The following is a 13,645-nucleotide window of genomic DNA, read 5'->3' as shown; positions in this document are numbered from 1 at the left end:
CACCAGAGGTTGTTTCAGTTTCATGTGGAGAGTGCCAGACTTGGAATCAGAGATCTGGAGTCCAATCTAGCCTCTGACACCTAATCAGCTTTGTGACTTTAGAAAAGTCACTGGGGCTATTATACTGGATTCCTTTCAGGTATGTGTTGGACTAGATGGCATCTTGTAACTCTGAAATTCTCAGTTTCCTCATCTGCAAACTGAGGGTAAGAGTACTTGTAGTATCTACCTCATAGCACAGTTGTGAGGATCAAATGAGATGTGAAGGGCCTTGCAAACCTTAAAGCACTATATGAATGTTTACTATTGTCATTGTTGCCTTAAAAGATTGTCTGCAGTAATGAGAAGTTAACTGATTTGCCTGTGATTACAAAGCCTTTATATGTCAGAAGCAAGACTTGAATTTACGTTTATTTAGCCCACTTAAGGTGCCATTATTTTTTTTAAGCAATTGGAGTTAAGTAACTTAATCAAGGTTACATGGCCAGTTATTTTGTGTGGGTGCCAAGTATCTGAGTCTGGAACCGATCCTAGTCTCCCGATGCCGGGGCTGGTGCTCTTACTCGCTGCACCACCTGGCCAGCCCGCCACTTTTTTTTGAGGTGTTCCATGTCTTTCTCTTTCTGATGTTGCAAACAGCTAAGGTAACAAGATAAGTAAAGTATCAGTGCAGATCACATTGGATATATAAGTGCTTGATTTTATGTACTTGGATGTTAGCTTGAATTTCATAAGGATCATATGTGTCATTTCCTATTCCCACCCTTTCAGTGGTGTATGAAGAATACTTGATATTTATACTGCTTTTTAAAACAAAGTTTTAAAACACTATTTAATTTGAACCCCAGATATCCCAGAACTTCAGAGCATGAATAAATCTTTTCTTTGTTTATTTTTCTAGTTTGAAGCATTACATTCAGTGTGTTTAAAAATTGCATTCTGATAGTTGATCATTCTTATCAGTTTCCTCATCTAAAGGCTATCTTTTAATATTAATGATACCATGGAAATACAAAATATACATTCTTGGCCATTTTCAGATTAGCTTAGGTCAAACAGGTAGGTTCTTTTTTCCTTAACAGCAGTCTAAAAACTTGATATATTTTACCCATTTGGGAGATTTTTGTTCATTCAGTAATTAAATTGATATCCTATACTTTAAAAAGTTGGTCAGATCAGGTTTATAATAGGCCAGATATGTTTTTGCTCTTTTTACTTTCCTTTAAGTTTTATAAGCTGAAGCTGTTCAGAATATTTTAACTTTAAGCCCTGTCTATGACTTATTGGTGGTCAGATCATCTCAATTACAAGAGTAAACACAGGCTCACATCCCTATACAAATCTTTTTCAATGAATAAACCATTTCATAGAGACAATATTCATTCTGAGGCCATGCTTTCCATTGTTTTTCAATTAGTGAAACGGGTTCCTGGAGCCTCGGAGTATCCTACCAAGGACTTGAGCACCCCTCCAAACTCTTTTGGAGGTGGAGGGAATATTGGCCCAGCACTGGGTCCTGCCCGGAGCAGTGATATGCTGTATCTGATAGTAGGCTGTGTGCTCGGAGTGATGGTGCTTATTCTCATGGTTTTCATTGCCATGTGTCTATGGAAGAATCGACAGCAAAATACCATACAGAGTAAGTAATTCAAAAGTTACTTATCTTTCTTTCCAAAAAAGGATGGGCAGGAAAGTATTGTTGGAATAAATATTGACTTTCTAACACTTTTACCATAGTATGTAAACGTCATGGTAAAAAAAACATAAATGTTTAAAACTATTCATTCAGAGTGGGTAACACTAATGATCATACTGTTCTCACTTGCAAGCCAAAACAAGTAGGGCATTAAATTAAATTGCCCAGAAGAAATTAATGCTCTGATCAACAATACAAAACAGAGCCAAATAAAGCCAAAAGTAACCTGGCCCCCAAACAAATAGCTGATTTAGTACTGGGAAATGCTCACACTTTTAGACCACCAAGGAGAAATAGCAAGGAAGCCACAGCAGACCATCTTCTTAGTATTACAAATTTCATTGGTCAACACTATGGTAGAAAGGAAGGTGCTAGAGAACTAAGTTACCATCGTCTGGATTGTCCAGCATTTAAAATCAGCGCCATCACACTGAATGGTACCCATGGTTGTTCAGTTGTTCATGAAGTTAAGGCTTTAGGGGATAACTAATATAGTTCTGAGTGGTTATGTTACAGGCCAATTGATTATGTACAAAATAGCTATATAGGTACCATTGTGAAACATAGATTCTAATCCTTTTTTTCCCCCACTTCCTCCTTTTCCTTTTCAAACTTTTAACTCAATGGGATGGCCAGGTCTTATAGGAAATATCTTAATTTTGATTCCTTTGTCCTCAAATAAAGGGAAATATTTAAATAGGGAAGGGAGGCCCAGTAGGATTAGGGCCAGCAAGGGCAGAAGTTGACACCAACTTCCATTTGCAGTGAACCTTCCTTTTAATTTACAGCACAGAAAAACATGACATTTGGCAGGAAACATTTAATTAATAGGATTTTTTACCCCTTGTCATAAATTGTTGTAGATACAGCAGTATCATTTAGATATTTTAGTGTACTCTGTGCTGTCTGAAAGTTGATAGACTTTCTGACTAGATCGATATGAAGGATGTGTGGGTGTTCAAGGAGAACTAGCATGTCTGTTGTAAGGGCTTGCTGAGCCTTTTTCAGGGCTGCTCATCCACATTTGGTGTCCACCTGGCACTCAAATCTCACTTGTGGCTCCAAGAAGCTATAGCAATGTGAAGCAGCAGATGGGTTAAACCAGGTTGAGAGTAACCAAAGGGCCACAAACCCATCAGTGAATTGGGGCGGGGGGTGTGTACCACAAACATGTGAAGACTTTTCCCAGTGGAATGGGTGGATGAGAACAATTTGTTCCAGTGGCCATGAAGGCAGCTGAAGCTAAAGCACTGAGAACTTGGTTAGACATTGAAAATGCCAAGGTCATCTACTGCATCCCAGGCCATTGCCAGGCTGATGACCTCTGTGTACCTCTGCCACACTTAAATTCAATTCAAGACATCACCCTGTGATGTCATTAGTCCTCTTTAAAATTGAAGGAGGAGGGGTGGCTAGGTGGCGCAGTGAATAGAGTACAGGCCCTGGAATCAGGAAGACCTGAGTTCAAATTCAGCCTCAGACAGTTAACACACACACACACACACACACACACACACACACAAAACTAGCCATGTGACCTTGGACAAGTCACTTAACCCCAATTGCCCTACCTTCCCCCCTCCAAAAAGGAAAAAAAAATTGAAGGATGAACAAGAACAGTAGATTGATATGACCAGATTGGTGTGAAGTAACATTTCCTATATGTGTGTGTAATATATACATATAATATACACATAAATGTATACATATGTACACATATTTTGTTAAATGTTTCCCAATTACATGTTTAAAAAAATTAACAATAATTTAAAAAATTTTTTTGAGTTGTAAATTCTCTTTTCCTTATTCCCCTCCTACATTCCTTGAGAAGGCAGGCAATATGATATCAATTATACAGGTGAAGTCATAACATATTCCTTTTAAGACATAGTAATGCATCAGTGTAGGTTTTATAATGGTATTAATGCCATTGAAGGGTTTCTCAGAAACCAAATAATAGGTCATGGGATATTCAGATGTCATATTTTCCAGGAAATATCTGCCTATCCATTTCTTGCTTCTGACACATATGCCACTAGAAATTAGAATTATGTATTATTTTCTTTTTTAACTTATTTCTTTAATAAGGAGAAAAGGACAATTCTCTCATCTTGGATTTTTTGTCTTTTCTCTAAAACTAGTTACAATATTCAAGGAGGTCAGTAAATGGATTATTAGGAATGGATCGATAACTTCTCTTTAATACCTAATTTATAACCACAAAAGTGCTTTTTATCTTCTTTTGAAAAAATTTAATTTTCCAGTTGATTTATAGAGTACTATCTATTTTTAAGGTTTCCTTGGCATTTTTTATCATAGGGAAATTAAATGCTAAGCAAATAATAGGTTAATATTTGTCTTCTAGTTAAATCAGCAAATATTTATTGTGTCTGCTATGTGCTAGAATTGTGGATATAAGTAAAAAGAATGAAACAATCCTTTCTCACATGGAGTTAACATTCTAGGGGTGTAATGTAATGTCAAGCAAAGGCAACTTCCCAGGTTCAAAATACCAGCATAGGTGCTCTCTATTTTATTCTGTGACAAACCAAGAACAGAGAAGATCAAAACATGACATCATTCAAAATACAGCATTTACTAAGTGTGATTAAATAATCTCCAAGTACTACCCCACCCCAGGACCTTCCAATCATTCAATCAATTACAAAGTCTCTGTTCTAAATACTTCTCCACCCCTAGGCTATACCTTAATTAAGTCCACCACAAAGCCCCTCTTCTCAAATGGAGATTAGTTTCCAAACATAAGGTCAAAAGTTCCCCACCCCTGGATCACAATTGAATCTACCCCAGAGTTACATCAAGTTTAAACACAGCACTTAATACCCAAATGGAGGTCTTTTCTTCATCTTGACATGAGGCAAGTTCTCAGCAATCTTAGTTCCTGGGGAGACAAGGCTTAGCAAGGCCATAAGATACATTGCCAGTCCCTTCATGAATTTATCCTCTGTCTGTAGAACAGTCCCAGAAGCCCTGAACACATTAGCAAAGCCCTCTCCCAGGATTTCTGTAAACATACAACAAGAAAATCCTTCTTCAGGGCTTCTTAACCAACAGAAAGGCTCCCAGACCCCTGCAACAACAGCACTGTCCTTCACCAGTGGACAGTATTCATTCTGTCTGCAGGACAGTCTCCAGACCCCTGCAACAACAGTACTGTCCCTCACCAGTGGACAGTATTCACTCTCTGTCTGCAGGACAGTCTCAGGGCTTCTTAGCGAACAGCCAGGTTCCAGAACTTCTTCAACAAAAGGACTGTCTTTCACCAGTGGACAAATCTGGCAAAACAACATCAAAACAGACAGACAAAGTACCAGCAAAACAGCCATGTCTCCTCAGTCTTTGGCAGCTCAGGGGGCAGGTCTCAAAAGTCCAGGGCAATTCAAAGCGGCCACCAGCAATTCTCTTAGTCTCTCTCTCTCCACGAGGTGCTGCTGCAAAAAGATCCTCCGCCTCTCTCTTGTCTCTCCAAATCTACATCACCAGCTCCTCCCACTTCAGGACTTTCTTTTCACATCAACAAGCCCATCCCACAGGTGGGATTAACAAACTCTGGGTTTTAATACAATCAATTTGAAAACCAAGCCAATACAGGGGAATCTTTAATTGCCATTACTATCACAAGGGGAGAGGAAGCAAGTATATATGGGATTTTATGCAGTAAAAATATAAAATAAATGAATACAAATTCTTATTGGTTACTCAGTTTCATCAGTAAAACTTACTGATTTTCCTTTCAGCATCATACTTTTTTCCCTGTCACATTCTCTTAACAGAATATGACCCACCAGGATACCTCTATCAGGGCTCAGATATTAATGGACCAGTGATGGAATACACCACTCTGCCTGGCACAAGCCGAATCAATGGCAGTGTCCATGGAAGCTTTATCAGCAATGGAACCCTCAGCAATGGCTGCCCACATCTCCACCATAAAATTCCCAATGGAGTCAATGGGATCATGAATGGGAATGTAAATGGAGGACATTACCCTGGACACAACTCCCTTAACAGAACTCATGTGGAATATGAGCATCCTCACCACTTAGTGAATGTAAGAGACTTATCATTTATAAGAAAAAGCCTTCTATGGACAGCAAGGTGCCAAGGTATAGAAAAAGGGTTAGCATATCTTGCTTTTGGCCATGAAAGCACTGCATGTTCCATTGAGTGGGATGTACGATTGGCAGTATCTTGTTCCAGGGTAGTCATTGCTTTTTCCTTTATAATTCTAGTTTTAGTTTTAAATTGTTAGGTACAAGTTATTATGAGTTAATTTATTTGTATTTAGTAATTAACATTTAATCTAGAGCAACTCTACAGAATAGATTTTGGAGTTTATACCTGATACTCAGCAAAAATGTTATTGGACACAGACCAGGCCAATAAACATGTTCCACCTATTTTTTCTCAATTCCTATTTAACATATTATATCACACTCTTTAAGTGACATCTATCTGTAAGGAAAGAAGCCGTTATAAAGCTGCTTTCTTTTAATGGTGTTTGATCTACTTCGTTATTAAAAATTTGAGTAAGGTAATTGTTATGTTCTATATGAATTCTGGCTAAGGGTTTATTCCTTCTTTAATAGAAAATTAGATTTATTATGTTGCCTGTCATGAGACCATATTTTCCATTTTGTCAGAAAATTTATGACAGTTACTTGAATTAAGCATTCATATATTTCCCACGTTACTGTTTTAAGTGGAAGTAATATTGATGATTTTGTGATAATTTTGAGGAGATACAAGGTTTCTTTTTCAAACTTTAAATCTAACAAAAAATAAATTTCTGTTTTAATGAGGCTTTGTTTTAAGCTTTGAAATTATCGATTTGCTTAAATATCTTTTTTTAAAACCACAAATATGTAATCTAGCCTTTGTGTGCTTTTAAAAAATATTTAATTTGCCTAAATGTATCTCATTTCTGAAAGGGAATAGTGATTTCACTATTGCATGTGAAAACAGATGGCTTATTCCCAGAATTACCGTATTTTTGTCACTTTTTGTTCCTAGTCAAAACCACTGAAAATTGCCCAAGAAAACTGAAGAAGACAGCATGGAAGTTTGAGTATCACATGCTATTTCCATAAAGAAAAATGGTGCTATTGTTTGCTTTAGTAATTAAACCTAAGTAGTTTGAGGCTTTGGAATAATATGTTGCTATTTATGTGGTAGTTGCTGTACTAGAGGTATTTCCTTAGAGGTCTGTATCTTTGGTTCAAACTCTTTCAGTTTCTTGGAGATATTTTTCCCCCCTTATTTTGTAAATTCTTATTTTTTCAGATAGGAAAGAGCATTTACATAAACACATACATATTACATGTGTTTATAAACTAACAATGACTTACCAATGTAGTAATGTTTTAAAAGTTTAGGAACTGTAATAATGTAAATGGTTAATTTCATTTTATGATGCTCTTATAAATTTGCATAGGCAATCTGAAAAGAACGTAAGATTATTCTCTCCCACATTTTAAAAAAGCAATTCTTGCTTCTGGTTGATTTAGAGGCCCTGTGCCTCTGAGAGAAATTCTGGGGCCTTCTACTTGGACTATGGCATTTCAGAGGCAAGTAGAAATAAAAAGTATTATGCTTGCATTTTTCCCAACCTTCAAGGCTTGATTTGGGTAAAGTGTAGCTCAGCCTCTGCCATTGTTTATTAGTGTCAGTTTGACTTTTTCATCACAGAGCATAATTCTAGCTCTAAGCTTAGTCCACCTTTTAGAAGCATTTCCCAGTCTTGCTGTCATGAATGTCAAGTAAGCATTTCACAATGAGGTATGTGTTAATCTGGTTGTTTTGCTTAATTGCCAGGCAGTTTTTGCCAAAAGCAACACCAAAATATTATACTCTCCTTCAAGTCATTGCTGGCTAAGAATCTACTCCATCTGGAAAAATATAACGTATTTCAAAACTCACTATAGTCAAGGGAACCAACCTAATCCTAATGATTATAGGAAAATGAAGATAGGTTTTATCTTGTGACATCAGATGAAGAGGCTTTATTTATACCCTCTCTCTCCCAGCTGGGCTCACATGAAATTCTTTGATGTATGGTTAAAAAGTAGAATTAGGATACCATTTATATAAAGTGTATATTAAATGTATTTTGGCCATGTTAGATTCAAAGCAGGGAAGAGATATGATCATATTCTACCTTGTACTTAATTTTTTACAACTTCAAATTGCTTGGGAAAATATTCTTTAATTTTGTAGAGTACTATTTTAGTATCGTGTAGAAGTGTGCTACTTTGTAAAATTTCAGTCATGAAGATGGTGATTTTTGTGTGATTACTGAGTGTTACTGTTAAAAAAAATTTGTCACATCTGTTTACCATAAATCTGTTTTGTAGATAGGGGTTATTTGAACTAATAACTTATCATCATCTTTTTTCATTTCTTCTCTTCCCTTCAACTTGTGTTCTTTACCAAGAGCGGTGGAATGTATACAGCAGTACCTCAGACTGACCCGTTGGAGTGTGTTAACTGCCGAAATTGTAGAAACAACAACAGGTAAATGAGTGTGAATGTGTACACATAAATATGAATATAGAGTTTATTTTCCTTTGACGGTGGAGACTTTTGAGGAACTGCAATGGTCAAGTCCTTACCCATTGTGTTTTTCTTTCTGTAAAACCCTAACTTCATATGCTTCAGTTTCTCCAGGAATAGTATGAGAATATTAATTGCTCTATTATCCATAAGCTATTAAAATCTTTAGGTTAAAAGTGGTATTTGAATAAAAAGTATTATTATCTTTTTTCATCTAATACCGTCAGTTTTCCTATCTCACATATGTTTTGTGAAGATAACTGGATGTTTGAGTATTAGAAACTACTGGACTGTATTCCTCCTATTATGCTGATGAAAGTTTTCTTACAGAATCACCTAAAGTAATGTTAGAATTTTCAAATGAACAGCTTTAAGATAAGTAGCATCTTTTTACTTTCTTTTCAATTGATTTACTATACAAATCCCATACATTAATAAAAATGTTAACCTTGGTCAGGTTTCATTATGGCCATCTCCAAAAGGTTCACCGAGTTTTTGTCCTCCTAGAATTTTGCTTTATTTTATGATATATGAAGTTCGACATACATTGTTCGGCAGTCTTATTCTACAAAAGATTTCTTATAATGCAACACTCCTTATAGCTGCCATCTACAAAGCACTTTTACAAACACTCTCCTGTGTAATTTTCATGATAGCTCTGGTAAGTACTAGAGATATTATTTTCCCTGTTTTACAGACAAGGAACCATGCTTAGAGATTAAGTGACTTGTACACAGCTGGGAACTATCAGAGAGAGGATTCCCACTTCTCCTGGTTGAAAGTCCAGTACTTTAACTGTGCCAGACTGTCTGTACTCCTTATATTTCCAGAATGTTTTGCATATAGAACTTATAAAAATATTAAATTATGCCCTTAGCTTAAAAAAAAAAGATTTTAGTATATTTATCAGCACATATTGGAGATAAAGGGGAGGGTGTTACATGTCAAGGAGGCTCTATGGCTTATAATTTTATGATACTCTGTGACCAGTAGTGTTGTTGTTCAGTAATTTCAGTTGTGTCTGACTCTTTGTGACCCTCTTTGGGGTTTTCTTGGCAAAGATACCAGAATGGTTTGCCAGTTCCTTCCCTAGTTCATTTTACAGATGAGGAAACTGAAGCAAACAGGGTTGTGACTCCCGTGAGTCACACGACTAGTAAGTGGCTGAGGTCAAATTTGAACTCGTCTTCCTGACTCCAGCCCCAGCCTGACATCCATTGTGCCTGCCCCTGAGCATTAGTGTATATGTTCATTTTTTTATGTTGGCAAGATTCATCTGTATATATTGTTTTGCATTCTTTGACATACTTGTTCATTATTTAGGTCTCTGATAGCTCTCACATTTAAATTTGTAGTGATGTTGGGTAGAATAGTCATATTTCCTGACTCCAGGCCCTGTGCTCTCTATCCATTGTGCCTCCTGCCTGCACGGTACCAAGCAAATGGTAGTTTATTCATATTGCTTAGTGATTATGTAAAAAGAAAAAATTCAAAGCAATGGATTTGTTTTAAAACCAACTTGTAGCTACCTTGTTGCCCTTTATTTATTTTAATTTAGAATGTGCTTACTTTATTATTTGTTGCACCTGAACATAGATGGGTCATTATCCTACTGTTTGTAAATAAAATATTCTTCCTTTTTGGGCTTTCTGCAGATTTTGACACTGTTGATCATTTCAGTCTGGATATTCTCTTTTCCCTTGACTTCAGAGACACTGATTTTTCTTGGTTTTCCACCTGCCTTTCAGGTTGCTCCTTGGATTGATCTCATCCCTCAACTGACACTACTCTCTCCAAATGATCTCTTTATTGCCACGTCCAATGACCTTTACTTAATCTTCATATTTACTAACCTTACTTTGATAATATTGACCACCCCCTCCACTTGGACACCTGAGTTTGTGTAGTAGTACACTTTCTGCGTTCTCTTCCCTGGCATTTGACTATTTCTTTTCAATCTTCTTTATTGGATCATCATTAATATCACACCCCCTAATGCCCTAACTTCATTAACTCCTTTGGTTGTAATTATAATCTCCCAGGTCTCTACTTCCAGCCTTCAATTCTTTACTGAGTTCCAGTTCCTCACCACCAACTACCTCTTGGACATTTCAGACTAGGTCTCCTATAGGCAACTTAGATTCAGCATGTTCAAAACCAGATTTATTATCTTACAGCAGAAATCTTTTTGTGTTGAGGATATCACCTTCCTTCCAGTTAGGTGCACAAGCTTGGAGTCATCCTAGCCTCCTCACTTCTTCCTTACCCAGCATATCCAATCACTTACTGAGTCTTATGGATTGTATCTCTACAACATTTCTCTCAACTATCCCTGTCTCTACTCAACCAGCCACCACCTTAGCTCAGGCACTCATCACCTCTTCCCTGGATTATCGTAAGAGCCTCTTAATTGGTCTCTTTTTCTGTAGTTTCTTCTTTTTCCAATCCATCCTTCACACTGCTGTCAAAGTGATATTCCTAACATATAAGTAGTCTATGTCATTTCCCTATGGTAAACTCCAGTGGCTCTTTATTTCCTTTAGGGTCAAATACAAACTTGTCTGTTTGACATTTAAAGCCCTTCCTATCCTATCCCACCCTGCATATCTAGCCTTTATATACATTCCTCCTCTTTATATACTTTCTGGTCCAACCACAGTGGCCTTCTTGCTGTTATTCACATGGGACATTCTATCTCCATGCCTGCAATGTTCTCCCTTCTCTCCTCTACCTTTTAGAATATTAATTTGCAAGACTTAAAGCAGAAACATTATTACCTTTTGCATTTGTTAGATGTATTACATCTCTGGCCAAGAATCTGTCATTTCTATATTTTAAATTGTGGCCCAGAAAACCAAATCCTTTAAAAAAAATACACTGTTTTCTTAACTAGCTGTTGCCTTCCCAGATCTCTTTCTCTTCTGAATCCCTTGACTTCATCGGGCAGCACAAATGAAAACACCATCTTAGTCTCTAAGGTATCATTCTAACTTGAATGTTAGATATTTAGGGCTAGGTAAAAAGGGAGCATACTCTTAAGTTGTAAGGGAGCTATGTTTAAACAAATTTGGTCAGCGCCGTGGTTATGGTTTATCTTTAAGGGATAGTTCTGTTTAGTTAATATTAATACTTAAAAATAAATCCCTAAGAGGAATGTGCAATGACATATTTGGCCAGGGTAGAATGCACATGTACCAATATAAATGTAGCTTTGCAAATAGCTATCTCTCAGACAGGAGCCATGGATTAAACAACCTTTTTTGAGTTTGAAGACTCATTTTATTATTTTGACAGCATAAGAGTTAATCAGAACTTTTGTTTAAAAAAAAAGTCTGATATCTCCTCCAGTAATCTCTTTTTTTTTACACTCTTCCCTACTTCCTCTTTAACTCTCCCTTACCTTGGAATGTAGTCCAGGACATACAAGCTAAATTTTGTTTTTCAGTTGCATGGATGGTTGGATCCATAGGATTGATGGTGGGTCTGGTCACATTTAACATCATTCTTGATAATCTGGAAAAGAGAGTAAACAGGACACTAATGAAATTCACAGATCATAACTGAATTGGGAGGTCCCATCAGGAAGGAGAAAGAAATTACATCAGGCTTCCTACAGAGATTAGAAAGATACAGGAAATGACCACGCAAAAATAAGCTTGGAAAAATGTATAGAATTCATCTGAGAAAAAGCAAGCAGCATTGCTGATAGTAAAAACGAAGCATAAACAGACTTGCAAGAAAATAGTGTCTTGGAAAACATGGACAACAAGTGATGTTCAAATTTCTCTGTAATGGCAACCCATAAAAGCCAGTCTTATTGGAGTGAGTATACTTAAAGGAAACATATGCCAATGAGTCAATCAGTAAACATTTATTTAATACCTACTATGTGTTAGTGTGCTAATGTACAAAGAAAGGCAAAAGTAACATAGAGGGTAGATAGGAAATAATCAGCAAAGCAGAGTCACTAGAATTAAAAGCAGGCGGGAGGCAAAGATGAGGAAGAGGGAAAGCATTCCATTCATGAGAAGCAACCAGTGAAATGGGTGGAATTGGATATAGAGTATCTTTATATTTTATCCTGAAGGTGATAGGGAGCCACTGAAGTTTATTGTGTAGGAGGGGAGCAACATTGGATCTATATTTTAGAAAATCACTTTGAGAGCCAAGTTCAATATCTTGTTCCCAGTCTTCTTCTATTCCCAAAACCTTAGGACTTCAGCTTAACATGTTGATGTCCCCTCAAATACCCTTGCTTTCTAGTTCAAGTGCCATTTTCTTCATCAGTTCTTTCTCTCTTTTACAGCTTTATGTTCTCCCTTACCCCCATCACCGTAGATACATTTTTTTGTATCTTATGTGTGGATATTGTATTTTCCTGTGAGAATGTAAGCTTCCTAAAGTCAGGGATTGTTTCACTTTTGCACTTATATCCTCAGCACCTAGCACAGTATCTGGCATATAATAGTTACTTGAATAAATGCTTGTTGGTTAAAATGCTTGTTGATTTCAACCAGCTCATATAACAGTTTTCATTTAATTTCTATAAGGAAAAAAAGAACAAAGTTATGTAATCAATCAACAAGTATTTACCAAGTGCCTATGATATATAAGATTCTGTGCTTGGCAATGGGAACACAAATATAAAGAGTGAAACATATCCTACTCTCAGGGAGCTAATGAGGGAGACAAGAACATATAAAAATGTATATGCTGATAGAGAAAGAGCACAATTATAAAGTTAATCAGTCAACACATTAATAAATAGATAAATATGTGTGTATATATGTGCATACATATATACATACACACATATACACAAACACACACATATATATGAAATAGTTAAATACAAGGTAGTTTATGAGGCATTTGTGAGGGTATTAGGAAAAGCTTCATGCAGAAGATTGTGTCTGTGGTACATCTAAAAGGAAAAACAGGATTCTATAAGGTACAATGTATTCTGGGAATGGGAGACAGTGAATGTAAAGTCACAGAGAGAGAGGGTAGAAGATGATGAGTGACAGAGAGGAGACCAGTTTGGCTGGGTCATAGTGTGTGGGAAGGGAAGTAATGTCCACCAAGCCTAGAGAGAGAGATTAGAGCCACGTTGTGTAGGGCTTTAAAAGCTAAACAGAGGAGTATCCTACAGATAATGGAAGCCACTGGAATTTATTGATAGGAGAGTTCTACATTTCTGATTAATTTCTCTCCTGGCTCCACTCCTGACTCTCTTTGGACTTTCCCACCCTCACCACAACTGCCTTCTCACCTTATATGTACCTGTATCCTTGCATGCCTCTCCTCCAGTTGTCAAGTTCTATGAAATCTCTATTTGAGAAAATGCATAGGCCAGACTTTTATACCTTGTCCCCA

At 36.8% G+C, this 13,645-nt stretch overlaps 1 protein-coding gene across 13 annotated transcripts in view; it reads left to right on the top strand.

The window, feature by feature from the left end:
* The window catches only part of CDON (cell adhesion associated, oncogene regulated), a 191,209-nt gene that overhangs the window by 162,583 nt on the left and 14,981 nt on the right, over positions 1-13,645 (top strand). For all 13 annotated transcript variants that reach the window (XM_069079832.1, XM_069079831.1, XM_069079835.1 and 10 more), the window contains 3 exons: positions 1,418-1,639; positions 5,491-5,768; positions 8,151-8,230. In XM_069079832.1, the coding sequence (XP_068935933.1) occupies positions 1,418-1,639; positions 5,491-5,768; positions 8,151-8,230 (580 nt within the window). The remainder of the gene's footprint in view (positions 1-1,417; positions 1,640-5,490; positions 5,769-8,150; positions 8,231-13,645) is intronic.

This window comes from Petaurus breviceps, unplaced genomic scaffold, assembly GCF_028583685.1.
Source record: "Petaurus breviceps papuanus isolate PSGF00001 unplaced genomic scaffold, PetGlider_PUasm1.0 91133, whole genome shotgun sequence".
Classification (NCBI taxonomy): Eukaryota; Metazoa; Chordata; class Mammalia; order Diprotodontia; family Petauridae; genus Petaurus; species Petaurus breviceps.
Note: the sequence above shows the minus strand (reverse complement) of the source record. Positions and strands in the feature narration are given on the sequence as shown.